The 25,844-nt window shown below is 46.4% G+C and overlaps 1 protein-coding gene across 3 annotated transcripts in view; it reads left to right on the top strand.

The window, feature by feature from the left end:
• Nucleotides 1-25,844, top strand: part of ABR (ABR activator of RhoGEF and GTPase) — a 300,921-nt gene that overhangs the window by 153,706 nt on the left and 121,371 nt on the right. For all 3 annotated transcript variants that reach the window (XM_021007059.2, XM_021007060.2, XM_021007061.2), the window contains one exon: nucleotides 16,770-16,868. In XM_021007059.2, coding sequence (XP_020862718.1) covers nucleotides 16,770-16,868 — 99 coding nt within the window. The remainder of the gene's footprint in view (nucleotides 1-16,769; nucleotides 16,869-25,844) is intronic.

The raw sequence follows: 25,844 nt of genomic DNA, 5'->3' as shown, positions 1-25,844 counted from the left end.
TGGCAGGACTTTGGCGAGCCTCATCCGGGTTGCAGGTTTGGGAGAGAGGAACTACAAATGCCCCTTTGCAAGGCCACGTCTGTTGTTGGCTTTTCTGTCCTTCTAGCCAAGCTGAACTAAGGCCTCAGACTCTGAGCTGGAGAATAAGGAGGTGGGCGGGGGCAGGTTTGGGGACACCGCTGTCAGGTTCTTCTCACCCTGATGACATCATGTCAGGCCAGACTTGGACTACAGCCCTTGCAGCTGTTCCAGCCTATCACTTGGGACTTGTGCCAGAGGAAGTAAGTAGAAGGTGATTAGGGCAGCTGGGGCAGGTGTTCTGGCGGAGGGGGCTGGGTTGCATTGGGCTCTTGCCCCATCCTCTGCTTGGGGGACAAGAAGGGTCAGCTGTGCTGGGGCTTGGCTGTTGGCTCAGCCCCCCAGGAGGATGCCAGCCAACTCTGTATCAGGCTGGAGTGACAGCAGCATCAGGTCCAGATTGGGGGGAGGGAGGGAGGGATGTGGTAGCCAACCGGGTGCCTCCTGAAAAGACAACTCCTTGAGGGATAGAGAGAGAAAGGCCTGCCTGACCTCTTCCCTTCCTGAAGTTTTTAGCTCAAAAGCCACGTAGAGGAAGAGGGAGTGAGCCAACAGTCCTGGCTGGCGTCTTGCCAGGAGCTACCACCCTGCCTGTTTCTTACTTAGTGTTGTCTTTGAGAAGCTTATAGCAGCTCGGGGACATTGTGCCACGTGTTTGGCATGATGCCAAGCCCTCAGTTTAACCTTTAAATTCCATAAAACTTCCAGATTGAGGAAAGGCTATGATCCAGTGGACCTTGCAGTTAGACATTCACTCCTTCTTCCCCATTCAAAGAGCCTACTATGTGTCAGGCACTGTGTTAAATGCTAGGGTTACAAAAGAAGGCAAAAACAAACCCAAAAAATCAGTGTCTGAGAGCTCACAGTCTGTTAGGAGAGAGAGCTTGCAAACAGCTAGGTACATACAAGCTATGATCTCTGGGATTGGGGTGTGTGTGTGTGAGAGAGAGACAGACACAGAGATACAGAGATAGAGACAAAGACAGACACAGAGAGAGACAAAGACAGACACAGAGAGAGAGAGACACAGAGATACAGAGATAGAGAGAGACACAGAGATACAGAGATAGAGAGAGACAAAGAGACAGACACAGAGAGAGATAGACACAGAGATACAGAGACAGAGAGAGAGATAGACACAGAGATACAGAGACAGAGAGAGAGAGACACAGAGATACAGAGACAGAGAGAGAGAAACAGAGAGATGGCAGAAAGCATCTGTATCAGGTAGCTGAGGGAGGAATATTAAATTTGAGGCAGCATGGTACGGTGCTTGACAGAGTGGATGGAGTTCTAGTTTGAAGTCATAGGACCTAGGTTAGCATCCTGTCTCTGATAATACTTTTGTGGTCTTGGAAAGGACATCTAAATGCCTCAGGTTTCTCCTCTCTAAAGTGAGGGCTTTGGACAAGGCAGCCTCTCAGGTCCTTTCCAACCATATACACCTATGATCTTAAGTCACCTTAAATGTTTCTGGGCCTCAGTTTCCTGATCTGTAAAATCAGGAAGCTGGCTTAGATGGCCTCTGGGATCTCATCCTCTGAATGGGCTTGCCCCAGGGAATCCCTTGGGAGGTAGAGGGAGCTGTGCCTGTCACTTTAGAATATTAACTGATCCCCAAATATTGAGTAGGCAGAAATAACCCCACTAAATTTGAGAAAATATTCCCAATTTGGGTCTGGAATTGCACAGTGCCTAGCCCATAGTAGGTGTTTAATAAACGCTGATGACTGACTGCTTAGGGTAGAGCAGAGAGAAAGGTGAAAGATGGTAGGGGTCTCCTTGGTGATTGGACTCCATCCTTGTCATAGCTTGTATCTTGTGAAGGTCTCGGAGGGACGTTGCGGCAGCCAGCCCTGGCTCATGGAGACTCTGTCGTTGTCTTGCTCCCCCAGAGCAAGTCTGACTCCTAGTGAGGAGCCCCAGCAAGGTGTAGAGGCAGCTTAGGAGGTGCAGGGCAAAGGGGCAAACTCTCAGGTTTCTTTCCCACTGAGACCAGTCCTGGGGTCTGTGATCCAGCTCTAGGAAGGGTCTCAGAGGCCATCTGGCCCAATGCCCTCATTTTTATGGATGAGGAAACTGAGGCCCAGGGAGACCTGTTGAAGGGCTAGAGCAAGTGGCCGAGCCAGAATTGAAATGCGGATCTCCCCAACTCTAAATCCTGTGGTCTTTCTATCATTCCATGCCTGACAGTCTAGGAAAGGGACACTGTGGAACCAGTCTTCCCTGTGATGAGTTTTTTGTGGGGTTACATGATGAGATGGAGGTTGGAGCTCAGAGCTGGGGCCAGTGGCTGCTCAGAAGATGGCTGGTTCTACAGATATTCTTCTGCTTGTTTCAGATGATTTCCCCACCCTCTCTACCCTCTGAAGCCTCATAGGCTCTGTGGAGACAGGAGGGAACATGGATTATGAAGCCCATGGTGAAGCAGGCGTGTTGATTTCCTGGGACTGCCCAGCTCTGGGTTAGGCTGGTTTTGTTGTTACTGTTTGTTTATTTGTCTGGGTTTTTTAGTCAGCCCTCTTGTGCTCTAGGGCAAATCATCTGTTTGGGAGTTTGGGGGGGGGGAGAAGAATATAGACTCCTCCAGAAGAATATGGACTCCTCCATAATCTGTACAAGAATGCCCATTTGGAAGACCAGGAAAACAGCTGAGTTTGCGTGGTGTCTAGATGGAGCAGTAGCTGGCTGGGTCTGAAGAGAATTGAAAGGCCTCCCTTAGCACTTTGCCTGTTTTTTGTAGAGGGGAGGAGGGAGAGAGAAGGGGGGACGGAGGGGGAAAGAAAGAAGGAGGGAGAGGGAGAAGAAGGGAGGGGGCAGGAGAGAGAGAAGGGGGGTGAGAGGTGAGGGAAAGAAAGAGAGAGGCAGGGGGAGAGAAAAAGAGGGAGAAGAAGAGAAAGGGGGGGAGAGAGAGAGAGAGAGAGAGAGAGAGAGAGAGAGAGAGAGAGAGAGAGAGAGAGAGAGAGAGAGAGAAAACACAAGAGTTTACACCCCACATCTTTTACCTCAAAGACGGCCAGTGTCACAGGATTCTATATCCCTTAGCATCCATTCTAGCTGTGTGTCCCTGAGCTAGTCATTTAATCTCTTTGAGACTCAGTTTTCACATTTGTAAAATGGAGGTAATAATAACACCTACCTCACAGATGAGATGTGTAAAGCACTTTCCTGCCAGCTGCTGTAAAGGACATTGAGTCATAGCAAATAAAGTGGTGAACTTGGCACCAAACATCACAAGATTTTAGGATAGGAAAGGACATCAATAGTATATCTGAAAGGAATCCCCACAACCTGGTTTCCAATTTTTCCTTGACACTTAGTGATTGTGTGACCCTGGGAAAGGCAGTCTCAGGTGGAGGCAGCCGCCGTTTCCTCATCTGTAAAATGAGAGGGCTGATTCCTTCCAGATCTAAAATCTGTGATGCTGTGACCTCTGACAATGTTTCCTCATCTGTAAAATGGGAATAGCAGTATCTCATGGGTGCAGAGATCACTAACAGTACTGGCTGGGAGCTAGCATATATAGAGTACTCTAAATTTTGCAAATGTTATCTTATGATTTTCATATCCTCACAACAGGCCTGGGAGGAGGAGAGGCTATTATTATCTCCATTATCTATTATTCCTATTACTATCCCCATTTTACAAATGGAGAAACCAAGATACAGGTTAAGTGAGTTGATCAGGGTCACTGTTTGAGGCAGAATTTGAATTTGGGCCTTCCTGACTCCAAGGCCAGTACTCTATCCACTGCACCACTCAGCTGCCTAATAAATATCAGGTATTAGTCCCCTTAGTAGAAAGGCAGCATGGGGTAGTTCAGTGGCTTCCAGTGTTTTCCGGGAAAAATAAAATGCTGTGAACCCCCCAGGTAATTTAATGTCCTACTCATAATATTCTAAAATTATTTCCTGCTTAAGGTACTACTAAATTATTTTTTAGCACGAACACCTTGGACTATCTTTGTGAACCCCAAGGGTTTTTTAAACCGCTAAATAGGGACCAGTTTGTTAATAAATATTAAATGCCTACTGTGTGTCAGGTACCATGCTAAGCCCTAGGCATACAAAAAGAGGCAAAGACAGACCCTGCCCTTAAGGAACTTGCAATCTAATGGGGGGAGACAACACACAAAGATGAGCTATGTAGACGATAAATAGGAAATAATAAGACAGGAAAGGCCCTAGAATGAAGAGAGGTTGGGAAAGGACCACAGGTGTAGGGGGATAGAGAAAGGTAGTCTTAGAGCTCAGAAGATCTGGATTCAAGTCCTGCCTCTGAGGAAGGCTGCCTGGGTGACCCTGGCAATTCACTTGACTTCCCTGATCCCCTCTCTGGAAATTCTTTCAAGACTCGAAGGTGCCAACCTACATGGACAGCAGAGGGGGAGTCCTGCTGACCTGTACTAATGATGTCCCAGGTTGGGTCACAGTCTGCCACAGAGAGCGGTTTGGGACAGAGGCATTTCTGGCTGGGTGAAGGCTGCCGTGCCTTCCTTCAGAGGGCTTTCTGCTACTTTAGCAGGTGCCGGCCAAGGGGCTCTTCTGGCTACCACAGGAGCTTGGGTCTGCAAACTGGTGCCCAAGGCAGGAGCCAGACTCTCAGTAAATATTTACTCGTGGGCCGCTATTCCTCTCCTTGGATATCTCATGTCCTTGGCTGTGTTTGTCCTGGGCTCTTCCTAGTCTGTTTCGCATTATGGTGTCTGTGTGGGCTCTTCTGGCCTTGCTTGCTAGTCTTCATCTGGGCAGCCCTCTGAGACCAGAAGCTGGTCAGGGCAATGGCTTTCCTGGGAATGGCCTGTGCTAATCAAATTAGAGCTCTGGACCAAACCAAAAACCAGGCTAAGCAGGCTCTCTGAGGGCTTGGACCCTGTCCTACTCAGCCCATGACCTAGCAAAATGTGCCTTCTATCTGTCTGTCTGTAATTGTAGATGTGCATGTGTGTATGTATATGTGTGTGTGTGTATATATATATATATATATATATATATATATATATATATATGTATATATATATGTCTTTGTCTAGATTTATTTGTCTTCTAGAGATGTACATGTATATGTCTCTAGTGTTATATATTATATATTAAATATTATGAGACAATATTTGTTGAATTGAGAGTCATTGTAATATAGTCAGCCAACAAGCATTTATTAGGTGCTTACTATGTACGAGGCTCCATGCTAAGCTCTGGGAGACACAAAGAAAGGCAAAAACAGTCCCTCATATATTAATGGGGGAGAGTCTGCAAACAGCTATGTACATCACACACACACACACACACACACACACACACACACAGAATTGATCATTAATTTAGGAAATGGGGCAGGCATGCCCAGTTCTTTGAGTACTAGCTGGGAAAGATTACTCTTGGCAGTGGGAAATGGGGCAGCAATCCTACTTTAATTAAACACAGAAGGTATGGGGGCAAAAAGCACAGAAGACAGAGACAGGAGGTGAAAAGCAAGACAAAGGCAGACAGCATAGGGACAGTGTGGGGTGGTGAAGAAAGGCTGGCAGGGATGAGGAAGAGCTTGGGGAGGAGACAAAGCAGAGAGAATCCCTCACATAACCCCTGACTCGAGTTGCATGGACCCAGTGGAGAGGGAAGAGGCTGGGAGTGGGGGAGCAGGAATTTGAGATCTCATTTTTGTAGGATTTGGAACAAAATAGACCCACTCCCATCTGTGCCACCTTGGGATTAGTTCATTAACATGCATCTCAGTCATTGGTAAAACTTGAAAGTCCTCATCTCCGTTATCAGCACATTTTGATGTTCTGCTGGTCTGTCTGGAGCTGTGGGGGTCTGGATTTTGTCTGGAATTCACATATCACAGGACCAGAACACGGACTAGACCTTGACAGGCAGCACTTAGATACTTTCTTTCCCCTTCTTCAGCACATATTGCCAGGATGTGAATGTTGGCTAATATATGATTCAGTTTGTAAATTATGCTGCTTTGATCTTTGGGACGGTCTGTACATGCAATATTATTTCGTATCATTCTGGCTTACTATACTATACCTTACTATACTGACTAGAAGTGTGAGATGGTTGGGGGACCAGAACAAGATACTTCCTACACACACACACACACACAGAGAGAGAGAGAGAGAGAGAGAGAGAGAGAGAGAGAGAGAGAGAGAGAGAGAGAGAGAGAGAGAGAGAGAGAGAATGGAAAGTAATCTGTTAGGCAAGGGAGAGAGGGGAAGAATGGGACCAGGACAGGCCTCCTGCTGAAGATGGAATTTGAACAGAGTCCTAAAAAGAAGCCAGGGAGGCTAGGAGTTGAGGGTGAAGAAGGAGGGCATTCCAGGCATGGGAGCCAGGTTTTGCAAAGGTGCAGAGTTAGGAAATTGAGCATCTTGTGTGAGGAACAGCCAGTAGGCCAGAGTAACTGAATCACAAAGTATAAGAAGACTGGGTGGGAAGGGGCCAGGCTAGGAAGGGCTTTAAATGCCAGACAGAGGATTTTATACAATCTAACCAGCTGTAGATTTGGAATCCGAGGGACCTGGGCAGGGGTATGCTGAAGCCACCTGGAGCTGATTATTAAATTTTCAGCATAAGCATTTATACTTTGTATCAACCAATGCTACAGCTCAGCCTGATTTATTGTTCCAGTTGTCTGGTCGTAAGAAAGTGATGGAGAAAACGTTGATGACGAGGATGTCAAGGTGTCGTATACACATTTCCCTCAGTTTTCAGAGAGCTTGTTATTAAACATTTCCCAGCACACCCTGGATCTTGTTTGAATCCCAGCTCTGCTACTTAATAGCAGTGTGACCCTGAATATATTGCTTAGCTTGGGCCCTGAAGGCATCAATTTTCCTCATTTGTAAAATGAAGGGGTGGGACTTAATGGACCTCTGAGGTCCCTTCCAGTTCTAAATCTATGACCCTGTGAATCATTTTCCCGGGCTGCGGCAGCAATAGCAGCTTACATTTGATGGCACTTCATGTATGTAGGTCAGTGTGCTAGGCTGATGAGGAAACAAAGTATCAAGAAGAGTTTCTGCCGCCTAGGGGCTGAGTTGGCTGGGGGGAAGGAGAGAGACTAGAAGGGGATCAGAGATACAAGGTAGCCTGGGTTAAGTATGAAACTGAGGCAAGGCTGAGCTTTGGGAGCTCCAGAAGAGGGAGTGATTGCTGAAGATAGAAGATGCAAAGCTAGATAGCAGTCACTTAGTCAATCAGCATGCATTTATTAAGCTCCTACTGCATGCCAGGCACTATACTAAGTGCTGGGGATACAAAAAAAGGCACAAGGCAGTTCCTCATCTCAAGGAACTCACAGTCAACAGGGAAGACGACCCCTAAACAACTCCATACAAAGGAAGATAAATTGGGAGGCAGCAAGCTAGAGCAGGTTGGGGAAGAGGCTTCTTGTAGAAGGTGGGGACTTTGGGACTCGAAGGAAACCAGGGTGGGAGATGAGAAAGAAAGGCAGTTATGGGGGAAATTAAAAGCCAAGAAGGTTTAAGGGACTTGGTTATAGTCGCATAGCAGGGCATCCTAGGAAGAAATAAGAGTGTAACCAAAGGCATGGCAATAGCACAGGACCTGGCACATAGTCGGTGCTCAACAAATGCTTATTAAATGATTGAATTTCGGGGAGGGGGAACAGACCTATGATTTCATTGACATAGGGGATTCCCAGGGGAAAATCTTGCACTACCAATGCAGGCCAGCACTTGCTCTGAAATTTGGCCATCTTAGAGAGTTGCCTTGGGCATTGAGAAGTTAACTAACTTACCCCGGGTCACCCAACTACTACAGGGCAGAAGCAGGACGTGAACCCAGCTGTTGGTGGGCTGTGTCCTCCTTTGGGAAATAAGGGGTTTGACCAAGATGGTCTCTGAGGTCTCTTCTAGTTCTAAAATTCAGGATCTTCATGATCCTATGTGATGCTGCCTCTCAAGAATATTACATAGAGCACATCATTGGTAGATTAGGTCCCTCTGGGGGCAAAGGTCTGGGGCAGTGCTCTTGGGGAGCCCTTCTGTATCCCTCTTCCTGCATGCTCTCATCAGCTCCCATAGTCTTAGTTATCTCCTCTGCACAGATGATGCCCACATTTATGTCTCTAACCCCAAGCTTCTAATCTTACTTGATAATCTGCCATTTTCTCAAGCTGACCTCATCTTCCTCCCCATTCTTCTCCCTTAAAACCTTCCTCTCTAATGGCTGTTTCTTTTGAGGGCACCAACACCCTCCCAGGCAGCCCCTCCCCAGGCCTCGGACTCTTCCCTGTTGCTCAGCCCCTATATACAGTCAGTCTCTTCTCTTGATCTCCTTCCTTCCTGTGCTGATTCCAGCATCCCTAGTTCAGGCTTTCATCTCTTCTCACCTGGACAAAGTCTTTTATGTTTCCTTCCATGCCATTCTAAACTGTGCCAAAGTCTCCCCTTCATGCCAGTGGGGTGTGTGTGTGTGTGTGTGTGTGTGTGTGTGTGTGTGTGTGTGTGTGTGTGTGAAAGAGAGAGAGAAATTTGTCTCCCTTTTGAAGGGCATAAGGACTGTTCTGCTTTTTTTGTGTATGCCCATACACATAGGTACTTAATAAATGCTCATTGATTGATGGGTACACTGCTCTGATCACATCACAACTAGGCTGAAAAGCCTTCATTTACCTCATTGCAGTGGAATAAACTATAAACCACTGAACCTGAGACATTCCTGGTCCTTTCAGCTTCGCTTCTTGCACATAGTAAAACCCCTGGCAAATCCTTTTGGAATTAAATAAAGTTTGAGCCAGATGGTGGCATACCTTAAATACCAAGCTAAAGAAAAAGTTTACACTTTGTCCTGAGAGCAGCAGGGAACCAGCAAAGGTTTTTGAGTAGGAGGTGAAACATATGCAGCTGGCTGTTTGTTATTTTTTTAAAATTGATTTGAAAAATTTTCACATCATCTCCATTTTCCCCAAATAGTCCTTTTCTTTCCACCACCCAGGCAGCTGTCTCTTGCAACAAAGAATAAAAAAGAAAGGTGAAGGAATCTAAACAGTAAAATTAACAGTGCAGTGTTAACCAAAACCTGTACTGTGTGCACAGCTCAACATGCACAGCCTCCCAATTCTTCAAGGACAGGAGGGAGGTGAATTCTCATATTTCTTATTCAGAAACAAGCTTGGTCATTATAATTATATGGTGGTCAACTTAATTTTTCTTTCTTTCTGCCTTTTTGTGGTCATCATATTTATAACTTTCCTGGTTCTGCTCCCTTCATTTTGGACTTTTTTCCTTTTATTTTTCAATGAAGAAACATTTCTTTTCTCTACCCTCACCCCCATTTAAAAGAAGAAAAATTCTTGTAACTAATATGTACAGTTAAGGAAAACAAATTCCCCAAAAAATATATGTCTCTATGAATCTTTGCCTCTCTGGCAGGAGGGGGGGGCAGCCTCCTCCATGATGAATTTTCTGGAATCATTGCATCAATTTGAGTTCTTAAGTCTTTCGAAATTTTTTATCTTTACTGTGGTATTGTTATGAATTGTTTTCTGGTTCTGCTCACTTCACTTTACATCAGTTCATACATATCTTCTCAGGTATCTCTAAATCCATCCCTTTCATCATTTCTTATAGCTCGGTTGTTATTCCCTTCCATTCATGTGCCATAATTTGTTCAGCCTTTAACTCAATTGATGGACACCTCCTAGGTTTCCAGTTTTTTGCCAGTACAAAAAGATCTGATAAAAATGCTTTTATATGTGTAGGTGCTTTGCTTCTTTCACTTTGAATCAGTTCATGCAAGGCTTCCTGTACTTCTCTGGATTCTTCATTGTCATCTTTTTGGGGCACAGTAATATTCATTCCATTCATTATTTGTTTAGCCATGCCTCAATAGATGGGCATCTACTTTGTTTGCAATCCTTTGCTGCCTCAAAAGGAATGCAGTTGGTCTTTTAAAAAGAGTAATCTAGGGGCTGCTAGGTGGCTCAGTGGATACGGCACCGGCCCTGACGTCAGACGGACCTGAATTCAAATCTGGCCTCAGAAACTTGACACCAGCTGTGTGACCTTGGGCAGGTCACTTAACCCCATTGCCTAGCCCCCCCACCAAAAATAAAAACTCAATAAAAAGTGTAACCTGCTGGTGTTGTGTAAGATTTACCGGAATGGGGAGACTGGAGGCAGAGAGAGCAGTGGTAAAGCAAGCTGTATGCACTAGAGATTCCTGATTTTCCATACGAGTCTCTTTTTCTGTTCTTTGTATAAGGTCGTCAAGTTCAGAATGACAAAATAAAAATTGTATTTTTTAAAGTTATTGCAGTATTATCAGGCATGACGTGATAAGGTTAGTGATGAGAGGAAAAAGCATATGTGAGCTTCATCATGAAGGAAGAATCTATAGGCTCCTGTAGGGAGTGGGGGGAGAGAAAGGAGTCTGACTTTAAGGAATCAAACCTTCCTAACTGCAAGAATGATTGATGGTGCCATTGACTTAAATTGGAAAGTTAGGACAAGAACAAGGAGGTGGAGGACAAGGACAAGGTTGCCCATATGGGAGACTCAGAAAATGCTGGTAGGTTTTAGGGTGTCTGAATCTCTGGAGGTGAAGTAGGGATCGAGATAATGTTGATCTTGGGAGCTGCATGTTCAGTGTCTCTGTGATCACCCCTTCCATGTCACACCCCACTGCTAGTGTCTCAGAGAGGCATCAGAGGACAGTGCAAAGTGTTTGCGGTCAGGGGACCTGAGTTCCAATTCTGTCTCTGCTCGTCATTAGCTGTTTTGAGATATTGAGCAAATCACTTAACCACTCTGGGCCTCAGTTTTCTCAACTTGAAAATGAGAGGGTTGGATTAGGTAGCCCCAGGTTTCCTTCCAGCTCTAAGTATTCTCTGTTCCTTTAATCCCATAGGACCCTTGTCCATGTTCTAAAGATCCACTGATAATGAAAGTGGATCAGTCCATCAAGAAACGCTGAATATGCACCTACCATGTGCCAGGCACTGTGTTAAGCACCGGTCAGTGAAGATCAATTTAGAAATGCAGAGAGATAGCATGGTGGTGTAATCAGAGGCCTGGCCTCCAAGTTAGGAAGGTCTGGGTTCAAGTCATTCATGTGATATTTACAAGTCCATCTCAGTGTTCTCGCTAGCCCTTCTTAAGCTGTGGGTTCCAACTCTGTCCATATGGGGTCGCAACCCACAGTTTAAGAAGTGCTGAAGGGGTCTCAAGTGGAAGAAGTTTAAGAAGCCCTGCTTGAGGCAACTCTCTCAGACTATATGTTGAGAAGAGAGGGGGCTTCCTCACCAGTCCTGTAGGTTCACAGCATGATAGATTTCAAGTGAGGAGGGACCTGAGTGGTTATCCAATGTGAAACACTAATAGATCTGTTCCATTTTGTATTCGTTGCCCTTCTACCAATGTTGCGTATGAATAAGTGCTCGGGGGATGACGGAACGATATATTGCAGGAGAGTCTCAAGCCTGACTTCCTGGAGGCTTATTTTTATCCCCATGGCTTTTAGGAGGCTCTTGGTTTTGATCTTCTGGCGTCATCCTCTGTGTGGTTTCACCTGTGAGTCCCCGTTCTAAACCTGCTTCGTTCTTGGCTGCTCTGTCTCTCTCCCTGATCAGGAGGTTAATGGGAGCTTTGCCAGCCAAGGTGGTTTCTGGGCTCCTTTGGCCTCCTTATGACGTCTGGGCTACATTCTTTCAGAAAATGGTGATCATCGAGGTGCTCATCTTTTCTTTCTCCACTTTCTCACGTTTCCACGTCGAAGGTTCCTTTGAGAGGTTAGAACACAGTTGTTCACGGTACCTTCTCACCCTCAAGCCCCTTTCCTAATTAGATGCTGACAGACCTTTCCTCTGACTAGTCAATGGGCTGACAGTACCCAGGCAGCTGATTTTATGTGACTCTGATGTTAATAATCATCAGCAGTTTCCTGCCTGCTGGGCTAGAGTCAGTTTCATTTTTTGTAATGTTAGGTGCCTTCCAGCTCTCTTCTGGAAGAAAATGCTCATGCTATAGGAGGCTCCTGAGTCGTTTTGCTTTCTTTCATGTCTCAAAATATATTTTCTGAAAGCTCTTGCCCCACCTTTTATATTCCGCTTCTCGTAGATGTCACTGAGGATCAAAGAGTAGAGGTTTGTTGTTCAGTCATGTCCCACTCTTCGTCACTTCCTTTGGGGTCTTCTTGGCAGAGACACTGGAGCAGTTCGCCATTTCCTTCTCCAGCTCATTTGACAGATGAGGAAACTGAGGCCAACAGGGTAAAGTGGCTTGCCCAGGATCACATGGCTAGTAAGTGTCTAAGGCCAGATTTGAACTCAGGTCTTCTTGACACCCAGGGCTCTATCTATGAAGGTGGACTTCATAGAGTTTCTCTTCTCTACGTTCCACAATAGATGTTGGTGACTGAGCTGTGATTACCTTTCAGGGGTGTTTTTGTTTGTGCTCATTAGAGCTGTGCAAGATGAAATTAGCCAAATGTCCCCTGATATTCTGCTTCCTATAGCTTGGTTTACACCTTTGATTGATTCTTTTTTTTTTTTTTGGCTAGGCAATGGGGTTAAGTGATTTGCCCAGGGTCACACAGCTAGTAAGTGTCAAGTGTCTGAGGTCAGATTTGAACTCAGGTTCTCCTGATTCTAGGGCTGGTGCTCTATCCACTGAGCCACCTAGCTGCCCCTGATTGATTCTTTAACTCAGAATTTACCCACCTGATAAAGGTGTAGGGCCTGGCACATCCTCTTAATTACATTAATACATTCAGAATGAGAATTTCAGCAGAGGTGTGACTAGGCCAGGATTATACAGCCAGGACATGTCAGAGTCAAGACTTGAACCCCAGTTTTCCCAGCTCTGAGGCCAACTTTTAGCCACTCCACATACCATACTGCCTCTGTTTTCATAGAAAAGTGGGTTATTTGTACTGTTTCACCACCATCACTGTGGAAATAGAAGAGGGCCTCCTAGGACTAAGGACTATTTAAAAATTTTTCATTGTTTCATGGGTTGCCATGGGAGAAGAATTCATTATGTCATGACCAGCCTACTGGCAGCGAATTTCATCATATTTAGAATGAGGACTGCCTGCCTGTCTTGGTTATAATTGAATCAGATGGTTTCTGAGAAAAACACCAGAGCTCAGCCAGGGATCAGTGGCCTAGATGGCACAGTAGATAAAGCGCTAGACCTGGAAACAAGAAGACGTGAGTTCCAGTGTGGCTTCAGACACTTACTAACTGTGTGACCGTAGACAAGTCACTTAACTTCTATTTGCCTTAGTCTCCTCATTTGTAAAATGGGGATAATAATAACACTTAACCTCTCAGGCTTGTTATGAGAATCAACTCAGATAATAATTGTAAAGCACTTAGCACATCATAGGTACTGTGTAAATGCTAGTCAGTATAACGGATGATGATTGTGGTATGGATGTTCAGATTTATCCATAGGCCTATTTAATGCCAACTCTAATGACAAGAGCAACAATGATAGACATCATAGGCTGAAGGAGTGGTGTGGATTTTTGGATTTATCTGTAGGTTTTGCCTAGGAAGCAGGAAGCTGAATGGAGCCAAAGCTGTAGTCTTGTCAATTCCCAGAGGAGGATGCCATTTTTTTTAAGCTAGTCAATGGGGTTAAGTGACTTGCCCAGGGTCACACAGGTAGTAAGTGTTATGTGTCTATGGCCGGATTTGAACTCAGGACCTCCTGAATCCAGGGCCAGTGCTCTATCCACTGCACCACCTAGCTGCCCCGAGGATGCCATTTTGGAAGTTGGGAGGTGGTTTGGGTTGGGGAGTCATGAAGAATGAACCCTACGCTTTGAGGGGGTCTGGTGACACTGTTCACTGGGGGTCTGTTTATGACGAGTGAGAGCCGTCCCTGTGGAGAGACCATTACCGTTTCTTGGCATGCGACAACTGGCTAAGGTTCATCCAGAGATGTTAGTTGTTCCAAGGGCTCTTTCCCTTCCACCCTGCAAGGTATAAATTCTTAACCTTGAGCCCATAAATTTTTGATAACTGTATTTCAATATAATTGATTTCTTTTGTAATCCTATGTGGTTTATTGTATGCATTTTAAAAATATGCTTCTGAGAGGGGGCCCACAGACTTCACCAGACGTAACCTCCAAAAAGAATTCAGGCCCCCAGATCAGGAGTCATCAGATATTCTGCCCCTGAATTTTCCTGACCTGGGAAGCCAGGACCACAAGGTGTATTTGAGATCAGATCTCAAAGGCTCCTGAAAGGAGCCTCAGAGGCCTAACTTTACAGACGAGGAAGCTAAGGCCCAGTGAAGTCAAATTTGTCCAAGGTCATATAGGTAGTCAATAGCAGAGGCAGAAATTGAATCCAGGTCCTCTGTCTACAAACTGAGGGTTCTTTTCCCTGTGCTTAATGGTAACATCCCCTAGAAAATCATCCCGGTGAGGGGAAAATGTGAAAATAAAATACTGATTACCGAGTAACCTGAAAGTTGCCTTTGGAAATGGAAGTCTTTAAAAAAGAAATTGATTGAATCAGAAGGCTTCTTAATCATTGCTGATTCCAAACCTGCTCACTCTGCTGGCGCCTGGGACACCTCGGCTTCCCCAGAATAACTAGTGTTAATGTGCAACCACACAAGCAGCAGCTTCGGGTGGGTTGCATCACCCCTCTCTGGGCCTCACTCAGTTTCTTCATCTGTGAAATGAGAGAGTTGGGCTAAATAAACCTCATTGGCCTCTAATCCTATGACCCAGTGACCCTAGTTATTATGTCTAAGTTCCTGGTACCCTTTGTGGGGTTTGTGGATTGATTCCCATTGCACTGACCACTTCTGATTTCAACTGAAAGTGACTCCTTTTTAGTGATGGGAAAGAATGAGATATTTGGAGGGTAGAAGGACCCGGGAGATTCAGGTTCATAAAATCCTAGGAACTTAGAGCGGGAGAGGACCTTACAGCCATCATTTTACAGATGGGGAAACTGAGACATAGAAAAATTAAGTGACTTATCCTCGGTCCCACAGCTAGTAAGTGTCTGAGATAGGATTTGAACCTGAGTCTTCCTGACTCCCAGCCTAGCACTCTCTCCATGACATCATGCTGCCTGAATTCAGGTGAAATCATTCCTGTGGACAGAGTATTATTTATTATTAATGTTATATCGCTATGTTCAGATTAATAGATTAATGTTCTTATTAACTTCGTATTAGTCACAATGTAAGCCAGTAGAAAGCAAGCATCCTGATTCAGGATCCCAGGAGGGCAGCCCGGCTGCCTCTTGGCTCAGGGCTTATCCTTTGTCTCTGGGGAAGCCATGCATTCAGGAGGGCCCCACAATGTGCCATCACACCGATGCTCAGCTTTGTGGAGTGGGCTTGATGGTCAACTTCTCAATCCCACTTCACCTGCCCCGGCCAATTGGGAATAGCTCTAGACCCCTGACTGGGTCCTGGTACTCTTAGCCACATAACTACGTAGCAGTATCGTAAGACAGTGGCTCAAATATATAGCCCCTAAGGTTATGATTGTTGTTGAATTGTTATTATTAACAATGATTGATGGAGTATTTTTTTAAGTGCTTACTCCAGAACTGTGCTAAATGCTAGAGATACAAAGGGGTGAAAATAGTTCTTTCCCTCTAGGAGCTCACGATCTAACTGGGGAGAAGACGTAGAAATGACCAGGTACCCACCTGACGAGTGTGGAAGGTAACCTCAAAAGGGAAGGGGACTGGAAACAACTACGCCTTTATTAAGCCCTGACCACTTGTGCTAAGAACTGGGGAGCCGAAGACAGACAAAAACTGCCTTTCTGATGGAGGAGACAACCCTGAGAAGGCAGAAGATAAAATCAAGCGGACTACCATTGATGATGGTGGTCCTGGCAGTGGGCAGAGAGCAGGAAAGCCCTGGGGCAGTGGGGGGCACGTGGTGCTTGAGCTGAGCCTTAAACATTCCTAGGCTGGGAGAGAGAGCGCGTTCCAGGCATGAGGAGCAGCCTATGCCAAAGGCGTGGAGACAGGAGCTGGTGTGAACATTTACAGCCCATGTTAAGTGAGATCTGCAGAGTGCTTTGCACCGTGATCTCATTTGAGCTCACAACAGCTCTAAACATACTATTGTTATCCTGATATGGCCAAAGAATGTTGGGTTTTGGGTCTGAGAACCTGGGTTCAAATCCTGACTGCCACTGACTGTCTGTGTGACCTTGGGTAAGTCCCTTCATCTCTCTGGGCCTCAGTCTCTTCGCTTGTAAAATGAAGGAATTGGATTAGTCGAGGTTCAGCAAACTACAGAATTAGAAGCTACTCTTAGCTCTTGGGGGCCCTACAAAACCAGGCCCAAGGGCCATAGTTTACTGAGCTTTGGACTAAGCTAACGCAACAGTCCATGGTCCTGTGATCCCCATTTTACAGATGTGGAAACTGAGACTCTAGAAGAGTGACATGCCCAGCCCTGGGTTAGTTAATGCCACCTCATCCCTGCTCCTTTTTTTAACTTCAGAAGTTGATGAAGTCACCCAGTTCCTTCACTGAGCCCAGTTCAAAGCAGAGCCTTGAAAACTCTGGCATCCACATGGGAATGGAACCTTAAGGGGAACGAGGATGTGGATCCTTGGAGCGGGACATCTCGAGGAATCAGCTTGGGGAAACTGCCTGCTGCCTGATGATTTTTTTAACCTTTCTACTCACAAGCCGGTGTGTTGTTTATTTTTTTCTCCTCCTCAGGTGGAGGCGGGGAAAGGGCTGGAAATGAGGAAGCTGGTTCTCTCAGGATTCCTAGCCAGTGAAGAGATCTATATCAACCAGCTGGAAGCATTGTTGCTGGTGAGTGCACTGGGGTCCTCTGGGTCCCTCTGCGGTCGGATTTTCTGGGCTACTTTGCTTTTGGACATGGAATGTAGCATCAAGAGGGGAGAGGGAGAGAGGAGAGGCATTTCTCTACCCCGTGAGTCACCATCATTCTCTGTCTGACTGGCCAGTTCCATACACACCTAGAATGGGCCTGTGCCTTATATCCCCAATGTTTTCATTCCCCCAGCCCTAGGAAGCCAAGCTCTTCTTTGATTAAAAGAGAGGAAGGGTGAGTGGGCCAGGTCTCTCTCTCTGGTTGAGCCAAGGCTCTGCAGCAGATGGACAGGCTGCCCATTCCGAGGCTTGGGGGAACCAGAGGAGTGGCCTAGGCTTCAGCAAGCCTGCCTGGCTGCCCTTTTCTTCCCCGCCCACCCACTGCCCATTGGGGCTTTAGGTAAATGACTTCATCTCCAAGTGCCCGTGCATCCTCACCTCTAAATGGGGATGCTGCCCACACTCACCCGGTCTACTTGTGATGACCAGATGAGTTAGTAATTAGGAGAGCTTTTTAAGAAGTTACAGGCACCATCCTAATTTGGTTTTTGTACCAGGCCAGTGATTTCATTGGTGAAATGTCTTCCCTGGGAGCTGCTGCCTCTATCACTGAACACCAACTTATGATCTTCGAGCATTTCCCAGAGCACCGCAGGGTTTAGCAGCCTGGTCCCACAGCCCATGAAGGTCAGAAGCAGTGTGTGAGCTCAGTCGTGAGGACAACAGTTCACCATCCACAGCACCACCCTGTCCATACTGATGGGTGGCGGGGGCACTAAAAGAGGTGTTTTAGCTGTGCTTGGATGCCATGGAGAATCATGGAGGCCAAAGTCATTCTCTGCCTCTGGGGTTTTCAGTGTAAGACATACAGTGATGACCAAAAGAATAGTGATAATAGATAACAAATGTAGAAATAGACCGACAGGCGCCGGTTCCTAATGAGGAAACAGAGCGGGTACTTGTTCTGTATGCTCTCTGGGTGCTTGAGAGGAGGGTGCCCCGGGAGTCACGGGGGCTGCTGCTATCTGCCCCACGGCATAGCTGAACAAGGGTGGGTACGGAGGTGCTGGCTGCCAGTGTCGTCCAAACTGCTCTTAGCTTGGGGAGCCCCGGAGACTTCTCTGAACGTTGGTTTGCCAGAGGGGCCCTTAGAGTTTGTTTTCATGGGATCATCGATTTCCAGCTGCAAGGGGCTTTTCAGAGGTCATTGAGTCCAGCCCCCTCATTTTCTAGATGGAGGCCGAGTCCCGCAGTGTAGTGTTTGAGGTGGGATTTGAACCCAGGCCTCTCTTGAGGCCTAAGCAGGGCCTTCTCTATTTCCCCCACTGCTTCTCATGCTGCTTAAGCCATGGTTTCATAGAACTGGGAGGGACTTGGGTCCAAATTTATTTATCTTACAGTTGAGGAAACCTGAGGCTCATTAGGCAGCACGGCACAGTAACAAAATCACTGTCTCTGGAGTCAGAGGATCTGGGCTCAGATATTGCCATTTGTGAGTCAACTTGAGTGACCTTGGGCAAGTCATTTAAGCTCCTTGGGCCTCAAGTTTTTTTATGTGATATACATATATATATATATATATATATATATATATATATATATAGAGAGAGAGAGAGAGAGAGAGAAGAGAGAGAGAGAGAGAGAGAGAGAGAGAGAGAGAGAGAGAGAGAGAGAGAGAGGGAGGAGGGGAGGGAGAGAGAGAGGGAGGGAGAGAGAGAGAGAGGGGGAGAGAGGGAGAGAAGGAGAGAGAAACAGAAGAGAAAGAGAGAGAGAGGAAGGAAGGAAGGAAACAAGGAAGGAAGTTAGTTAGTTGAACTCAATGGCTTCTGAGGTCCCATCCTGGTCCAGATCTCTGACCCTGTGGCTGTTTGGGCTTCACCCAAAGTCCCAAACTCAAAGCCCGGTTCTCTGGCTCCAGATCCGTCACCCTGTCCTTTGATCTGTCCCACTTGGATAGAGTCCCTCAGGCCTACCAGGAGGTGACAGTGTCAATGGGGCTGGTCTGATTCTGAGCACATGACCTTTTTCTGAAGGGAGACACGGTGACTTCTTTATCCAAAGGGATCACTTGTCGGTCCTCCGCCCAGTTCTTATTTGCCAACAGGTCTCTTTCCACTTGTCTGGCCCTTTCAGATGGCCAGAGGTGGTTTTATTTCCTGTTTTTATTACCTCATGCCCCCCCATAAGAGCTAGAGGCCACTGTCCTAGTTCATTTCAAGTGTCTCTAAGGCAGAGGCAAGTGACTCCCTCTCCCTCCCGCTTCCCCTGTTCCTTGCTCTCCTCCTCTCTCTCTCCCTCCCTCCCTCTCCCCCTCTTTCTCTCTCTCTCTGTCTCTCCCCCTCTCCCTCCCCCCCTTCTCTCTCTCACATTCTCTCTCTCTTACACACACACACACACACACACACACACACACAGAGCCCTGAACAAGTGAGCACTGCCTCATCCTTCTTCCTCTCTCCAGCCCAGCAGCCCCAGTCACTGGTTGCTTGGCTCTATCTGTGGTAAGGGGAAATGGGCAGGTGTATGGTGCAGGTTGCAGAAGTTTAGCCAAGACCCTGGCAGCCAGAGCAGCTAGCCATAAGCGGGGGGAAAGGACCTAGAAACTGAAAAGGGGCATCTCCCTCCATTGTTGCCCACAGAGCTTGTGTGTCATTGGCCAGGTCAGGAGTAAGGGGTGGGTTGTGTGCTTTTAAGGGGGAAGGAGACCAGACCCCGTTGGCCGCCTTTTTCTCCTCTATCTTATGACACTTTATGGTTTCTTCCCCCCTCATTTCTACCTCCCCCCTGCCAGATGGTTTGAATGTTCTCTTCACACTTCCTGGTTATGAGAATACTATTGGTGCTGGGCAGGTTGTGTTCATTCTTGTGTATACATACACGCACACACACACACCCATGCACACGTGCACACCCGTATGAACACACACACAGGCTCATGGGGAAATGAGTCCTTCCTTGTTTCTTTGTCCCTGCCCTAGGGCACAGGGGATAGGGAATTTCTGGCTGTTTGGGGATTAAGTGATCTCGTGTGTTCCTGGTTCCTGTTGAGCTCTGGTTACCAATGTGATGAGGCTGGCAGATTGGATGCCAGGGAAAGATAAGAAGTGTGCGTTCAAATACTGCAGCAGCAGTCAGCTAGGAGAGAGGGTGATGGCAGGGGGCCTCAGCCTTGGCCTCATGGGAGGGGATGGGGCTGTGGAATCCTTGGGCCTGGAGCTAAGACATCCCAATGACTGGATTGTCTTGGAGAGCTGGGGGACCCTCCCTTGTAGACTCCATTCAGCCTCCAAACATCCTTGGGAAGAATCAGTCAATCAGCGAGTGCTTATTACAGTGCTCATTTTGTGCCAAGCACGAAACAGTCTCAAGGAGCGTGCGTTCTAATGGAGGAGACAGAGTGGAAATAAACAAATGTGTGCTCCCTAGATGGAAGGGAGTCTTCCAGGGCAAAGCTGTAGCCAGCTCAGGCTGGAAAGGGCCTCCTCTGGCAGGTGGAGTTTGAGCTGGGTCGTGAGGGAAGCCAGGGGTTCTCAGAGAGAGGGAGGAGAGAGCACATCTCAGACATGGGGACAGCCAGGGTCCCTCCTGGCAGAAAGATGGGAGACAGAATGTCCTCTGTGAGAAGCAGCAAGAGGGTCAGCAGAGCATCTATGGTAGGGCGGGGAAGGAAGGGAGGGAAGGAAAGAAAGAGGGAGGAGGAAGGAAGGAAGGAAGGAAGGAAGGAAGGAAGGAAGGAAGGAAGGAAGGAAGGAAGGAAGGAAGGAAGGAGGAAGGGAGGGAAAGAGAGAAGGAAGGAGGGAGGGAAGGAAGGAAGCAAGGAAGAAGGGAGAAGGAAGGAGCAATGAAGGAAGGAAGGAGTAAGGGAGGGAAGGAAGGAAGGAGGAAGGGAGGGAAAAAGAGAAGGAAGGAGGAAGGGAGGGAGAGAGAGAAGGAAGGAGAAGGAAGGAAGCAAGGAAGGAGGAATGAAGGAAGGAAGGAGTAAGGGAGGGAGGGAAGGAAGAAAGGAAGGAGGAAGGGAGGGAGAGAGAGAAAGAAGGAGGGAGGAAGGGAAAGAAGGGAGGGAGGAAGAGAAGGAAGGAAAGAAGCAAGGAAGAAGGGAGGAGGAAGGAGGAATGAAGGAAGGAAGGAAACAAGGAAGCAAGGAGGGAGGGAGGAGGAGGAGGAGGAAGGACTTCACAGATATTATGTTATGTTACATATTAAGTGCTTTGCAGTATTAGCTCGTTTGATCCTCAGTCTGGAGTCCAAGCTTGAACCAATTATTTTGCCCTTAGTTCCACCCCTTGTAAAACTGGAGGGAGATAATCCTAGCTCTTTCCCTGCCTTGATGGGAATGCTGTAAGGATAAAAGTGAGATAACAGCTACAAGAGTGCTGGAAAACTGAGAAGATGCAGAGGAATCCTGGTATGGCCCCTCCTTTTCCCTTGTGCCCATCAGTAATTGTCTTGAAAGCCCCAAGTGCGTCTTGCCCTCCCACCCTGCCTTTGCAGGAGTGGGAGGTCCACAGTGGGATACATTGCACTTATTTTCAAACTTTTTTTAATGTACAGATCAGTTATGCTGAATTTTTCCCGTTTTTATTTTTGTCTTTAAAGATATTATTTGTTATGGAGGATTCTTCTCTGGGTGGGAGAGGGATACCAGGGGAAATTATAATGATGTTAAAAAGGGGGGGGGGCCATCAATAAAAACTGTAAAAAAAAGGAATAAAGAAAGGCACCACATCCCAGGTATGCAGGCCCAGCTGAGGGTTCTCTCCATGCTAACCTCAAAGGGGAACCATCTGAGGCCCTTAGAGCCCTGCTCCTGCTTCTTTTGGCCATCCCTCTGCTGTTCTCCAGAGTGATTAGCCTTGAGGCCTGCTCATGTGAACAGCAGTTGGGACAGCCTCCACTTCTTCCCCTTTCTCCCCCAGACAGGGGTGTCTAGGAGGAACCAGGACCTTGGGCCTCTTAGTGGTGCTGTGTGGGGAGATTGGTGGGAGCTTCCTTGGGGGCTTGGGTGGGGGGAGGGCATACATTCTTTCTTGTTCCCCATCCCTGCGCGTGGGTGGCAAAGCCTTCCCCATTCAGGTGGAGACTGAACTGAATCTGGAGACTTAAAATGCTAATTCCTCTTCTTGGCCCTTCCAGTGACTCACCAGGTGACGAGGAGTTCTCTTCGTTGGAGCCTGGGCAGTGGTGTCCTTCTTGTTCCCAAAAGAGAAAACGGCTCCTGCCCCTCCTCCCAAGAGGTGTGGTCTTATATGAGCTCACAGACCAGACCTTACGTGATAGAAGCATATAGGCCTTGTGGGCTGTGTGTATATGTATTTCCCCCTTTTTGTTTTGTTTTTTTTTTTTGGTTAGGCAGTAGAGTTAAGTGACTTTGCCCAGGGTCACACAGCTAGTAAGTGTTATATGTTTGAGGCTGAATTTGAACTCAGGTCCTCCTGACTCTAGGGCTGGTGCTCTATCCATTGTGCCGCCTAGCTGCCCCATGTGTGTGTGTCTGTGTGTCTGTGCCTTTCTGTCTGTGTATCTATGTGTGTGTGTGTGTGTGTGTGTGTGTGTATCTGTGTATGTGTGTCTGTCTGTCTGTGTATCTGTGTATGTGTATTTACCATTGTCATCATAGGTTTAGAGGTGGAAGGGGGACCCCAGGGGTCATCATCTAGTATAAACCCTTCAGTTTATGGCTGAAAAAACTGAGACTCAGAGAGGGAACTCATTTTCCCAAAGTCGTTCTCACAGGCAATGGGTTCTGAACTGGAAGAGCCCCCAGAGGCCATCTGGTCTAACCTCCTCATTTATGGGCAAGGAAATTCTGAGGCCTCAGGAAGAGGAGGGATCTGCTTGCACTTGGTCATAAATGGGAAAGCTAGAACTTGAACTCAGAGCCTCTGATTCTAAATTCATCCTTTCCTCCATAGCACAGTGCCTTGATGGGATAAACTCTGTTATTCATGGGATTGTAGATATAGAGCTTAAAGGGACCTCAGAGGCCTTTATCTAATCTTACCCCACCGGGTACCCTTCCACCTACTTGACAGATTTGGAAAATGGGGTCCAATGAAGGGAAGTGACTTGCTTGCCCAGGGTTACCCAGGTATTGAATGACTCATCTGGGATTTGAACTCGGTTCTTTTGACTCCAAATTCCCTCTTGTGTGGTATATAATAAAAGCCTGATAAATGCTAATTGGTTGATTGACTGATAAATCCACTCTAATGTGATGCCTTCCCCAACAGGCTTGTAGGGATAAAGCTTCTTCTTCTTATTCACTGGATCAGAAGTATAGAGCTTAAAGGGATCTTAGGGGTTTCTGGAGGGAGAAAGATCTGAGTCCAAATCTGACCTCAGATAGTCACTAGCTGTGTGACCCTGGGTAAGTCACTAAACCTCTGTGTGCCTGAGCTTCCTCATCTGTAAAATGGGGATAATAACCCCACCTACCTCCAGAATTGTTGTGAGGATCAAATGAGAAAATATTTGTTAAGCGCTTAGCACAGTGTCTGACATGTAACATAAATGTTAGCTATTAATATATTAGGTTATATATATGTTAGCTATTGATATATTGTTAATATATTATACGATATATAATATAAATGTTGGTTATTAATATCTATTAATATAATACACAAATGTTAGCTATTATATATTAATATATTATATATATATATATAAATGTTAGCTATTAATGTTAATAGTTAGGAAAACTCATCTTTGTGAGTTCAAATCTGGCCTCAGACACTTACTAGCTATATTACCCTGGGTAAGTCGCTTAACTCTGTTTGCCTCAATTTCTTCCTCTGTAAAATGATCTGGAAAAGGAAATGGCAAACCATTCCAGAATCTCTGTCAAGAAAACCCCAAATGGGGCAGCTAGGTGGCGCAGTGGATAGAGCACTGGCCCTGAAGTCAGGAGGACCTGAGTTCAAATCTGGCCTCAGACCAAACACTTGACACTTACTAGCTGTGTGACCCTGGGCAAGTCACTTAACCCCAACTGCCTAAAAAAACCCAAACAAACAAGAAAATCCCAAATGGGGTCATAAAGAGTTAGACATGATTGAACAACAACAGCAAATCTGACTCCTTCGTTTTATAGATGAGGAAGCTGAGGCCCGGGATGGTCAGGTGACTTGTCCCCAAGTCACACAGGTAGCAAACAGCTTCCCTTCCTGTCTGCCACACCAAATCTCTGCTCTAGGAGTTAAAGATTGCCTGTTGTTGCTTTACGGGTTTTGTTGCTTAGATAAGATTCTGGAAAACATCTCCCCAGGGATTGGGGAGGAACCTGGGTGAGTCATCTGTGGGAGCCTGGGGAAGCTGGAGGGACTTGGAACTTGAGCTCGTGCATTCTCAGAGTTGAAAGCCTCTCGGTTTTCCCTGCTCTACAAAGGAGCTGAGAGTTAGAAGGGTCCTTCAGACAGGAAACAAGAACTTAGTGAAAGTGAAATTGGAGGAGACAGACAGGAACCCCCTTAACGGCTGTCGGAATGGAGGCCAGACAGGCTCCGGAGCATGTTCACCATTAGGGAGCGTAGGCCCAGGGGTGCAGGGCCTTCAGTGAAAGGTCAGATTGCCTGAGACCTAGGGGCAGGAGTGACCTCCTAGAAAGGGTTGCAATGAGGGCTTGGTGTCCAGGGTGCTTTTTGCCAGCAGAGCCAATCTGTGGCTGGAGGACAGAGAGGGCAGTGGACCTAGTGTGTCAAGGCCTAGGCTTCAGTCTTGGCCCTGCCACCTGTTTGGGCAAGTCACTTCTCATCTGTCCATCTCAATTTTTTCTTCTGTAAAATATAGCCCATCATACTTACTATTTATCTCCTAACCTGAGGTCCATGAACTTAAAACAATTTTTCATAGCTGTATTTGATAAACAATTAAATCGGTTTCTTTTGTAATTCTTTGTATTTTATTTTATGCATTTAAAAACACTATTCTGAACAAAGGTCCCTGGGTTTCATTGATGTGCCGAAAGGTAGCAGGAAGCAAAAAGAGAGTTAGGGCCAGATGGACTCTAAACTCTATCCCAACTCTATCCACATGGGATCACATGGTCCATCTCCTCCTGGTGTTTCCTTTGTAGGTGCCGTACTCATTACATGTCTAGATCTTGACTTTCTGGGTTTGTTGGAGGAAGACACTTTGTAAACTTAAAGAAAATTGAGTTATTCTTGCCTGTCATTCAGGGTTTTTCCTTTCTCTCATTGTTGTTTTTTTTTCCTTTGTTTTCAAGTAAAAGTACTTTTTAAACCCTCCTACCCAAATCTTGTCTCGGCTAAACTAAGGGGGGAGAGACATCAGTCCTACATGAAAGCTAGCACCAAGCTTCTAGACGTGGGAAATGGTATGAATGGTGGTCCCATGGAGAGAAGGCAGAAGGAGGGGGGTGATTTTGGAGAAGGATTAAAGGATGGGAGATTCTGAGGTGGAAGGAACCTTTTTCTAGCTTGGAATTCTGCAAAGAACAGGACAGGGGGGCCAACTGAAGAGGGAAAGAGCAGGAGCGGGGGATCTCTGTGATGGCTTCAGACTTTGGATAGCAGAGACAACCTAACCCTGAGAGGCCTGAGACCTGGGGTCTAGTGCTATCGCTGTCACTCCCCAGCTCTGTGGCTCTGGGCAAGGTTTTTCAACTTCTCTGGGCCTCAGTTTCTTCCCCTTATAAAATGAGGTGGTTAGACTAGATCAGATATTTTTAACTTTTTTGTATCATAGACCTGTCTGGCAATCTGGTGAAGCCTATGGACTCCTTCTTAGAAGAAAATATTTTAAATAATTAAGGAATATGTCAAATTTCACTTAGAGGATTGTGAAAATGAAAACATTTTTTCTATCTAAGTTCATAGAGCCCCTGAAATCTTTTCAGGGATCTCTTGGGGGGAAGGGAGTGTCTGTGTATCCCCGTACTAAATGAACCTTAAAGTCACTACTATCTAATTTCATGGGATGCTATGAACTCTCCCT

This window comes from Phascolarctos cinereus, unplaced genomic scaffold (genome assembly GCF_003287225.1).
Source record: "Phascolarctos cinereus isolate Bilbo 61053 unplaced genomic scaffold, phaCin_HiC Scaffold_5;HRSCAF=322, whole genome shotgun sequence".
NCBI lineage: Eukaryota > Metazoa > Chordata > Mammalia > Diprotodontia > Phascolarctidae > Phascolarctos > Phascolarctos cinereus.
The sequence above is the reverse complement of the archived record's forward strand: the minus strand, read 5'-3'. Positions and strand labels throughout refer to the sequence as shown.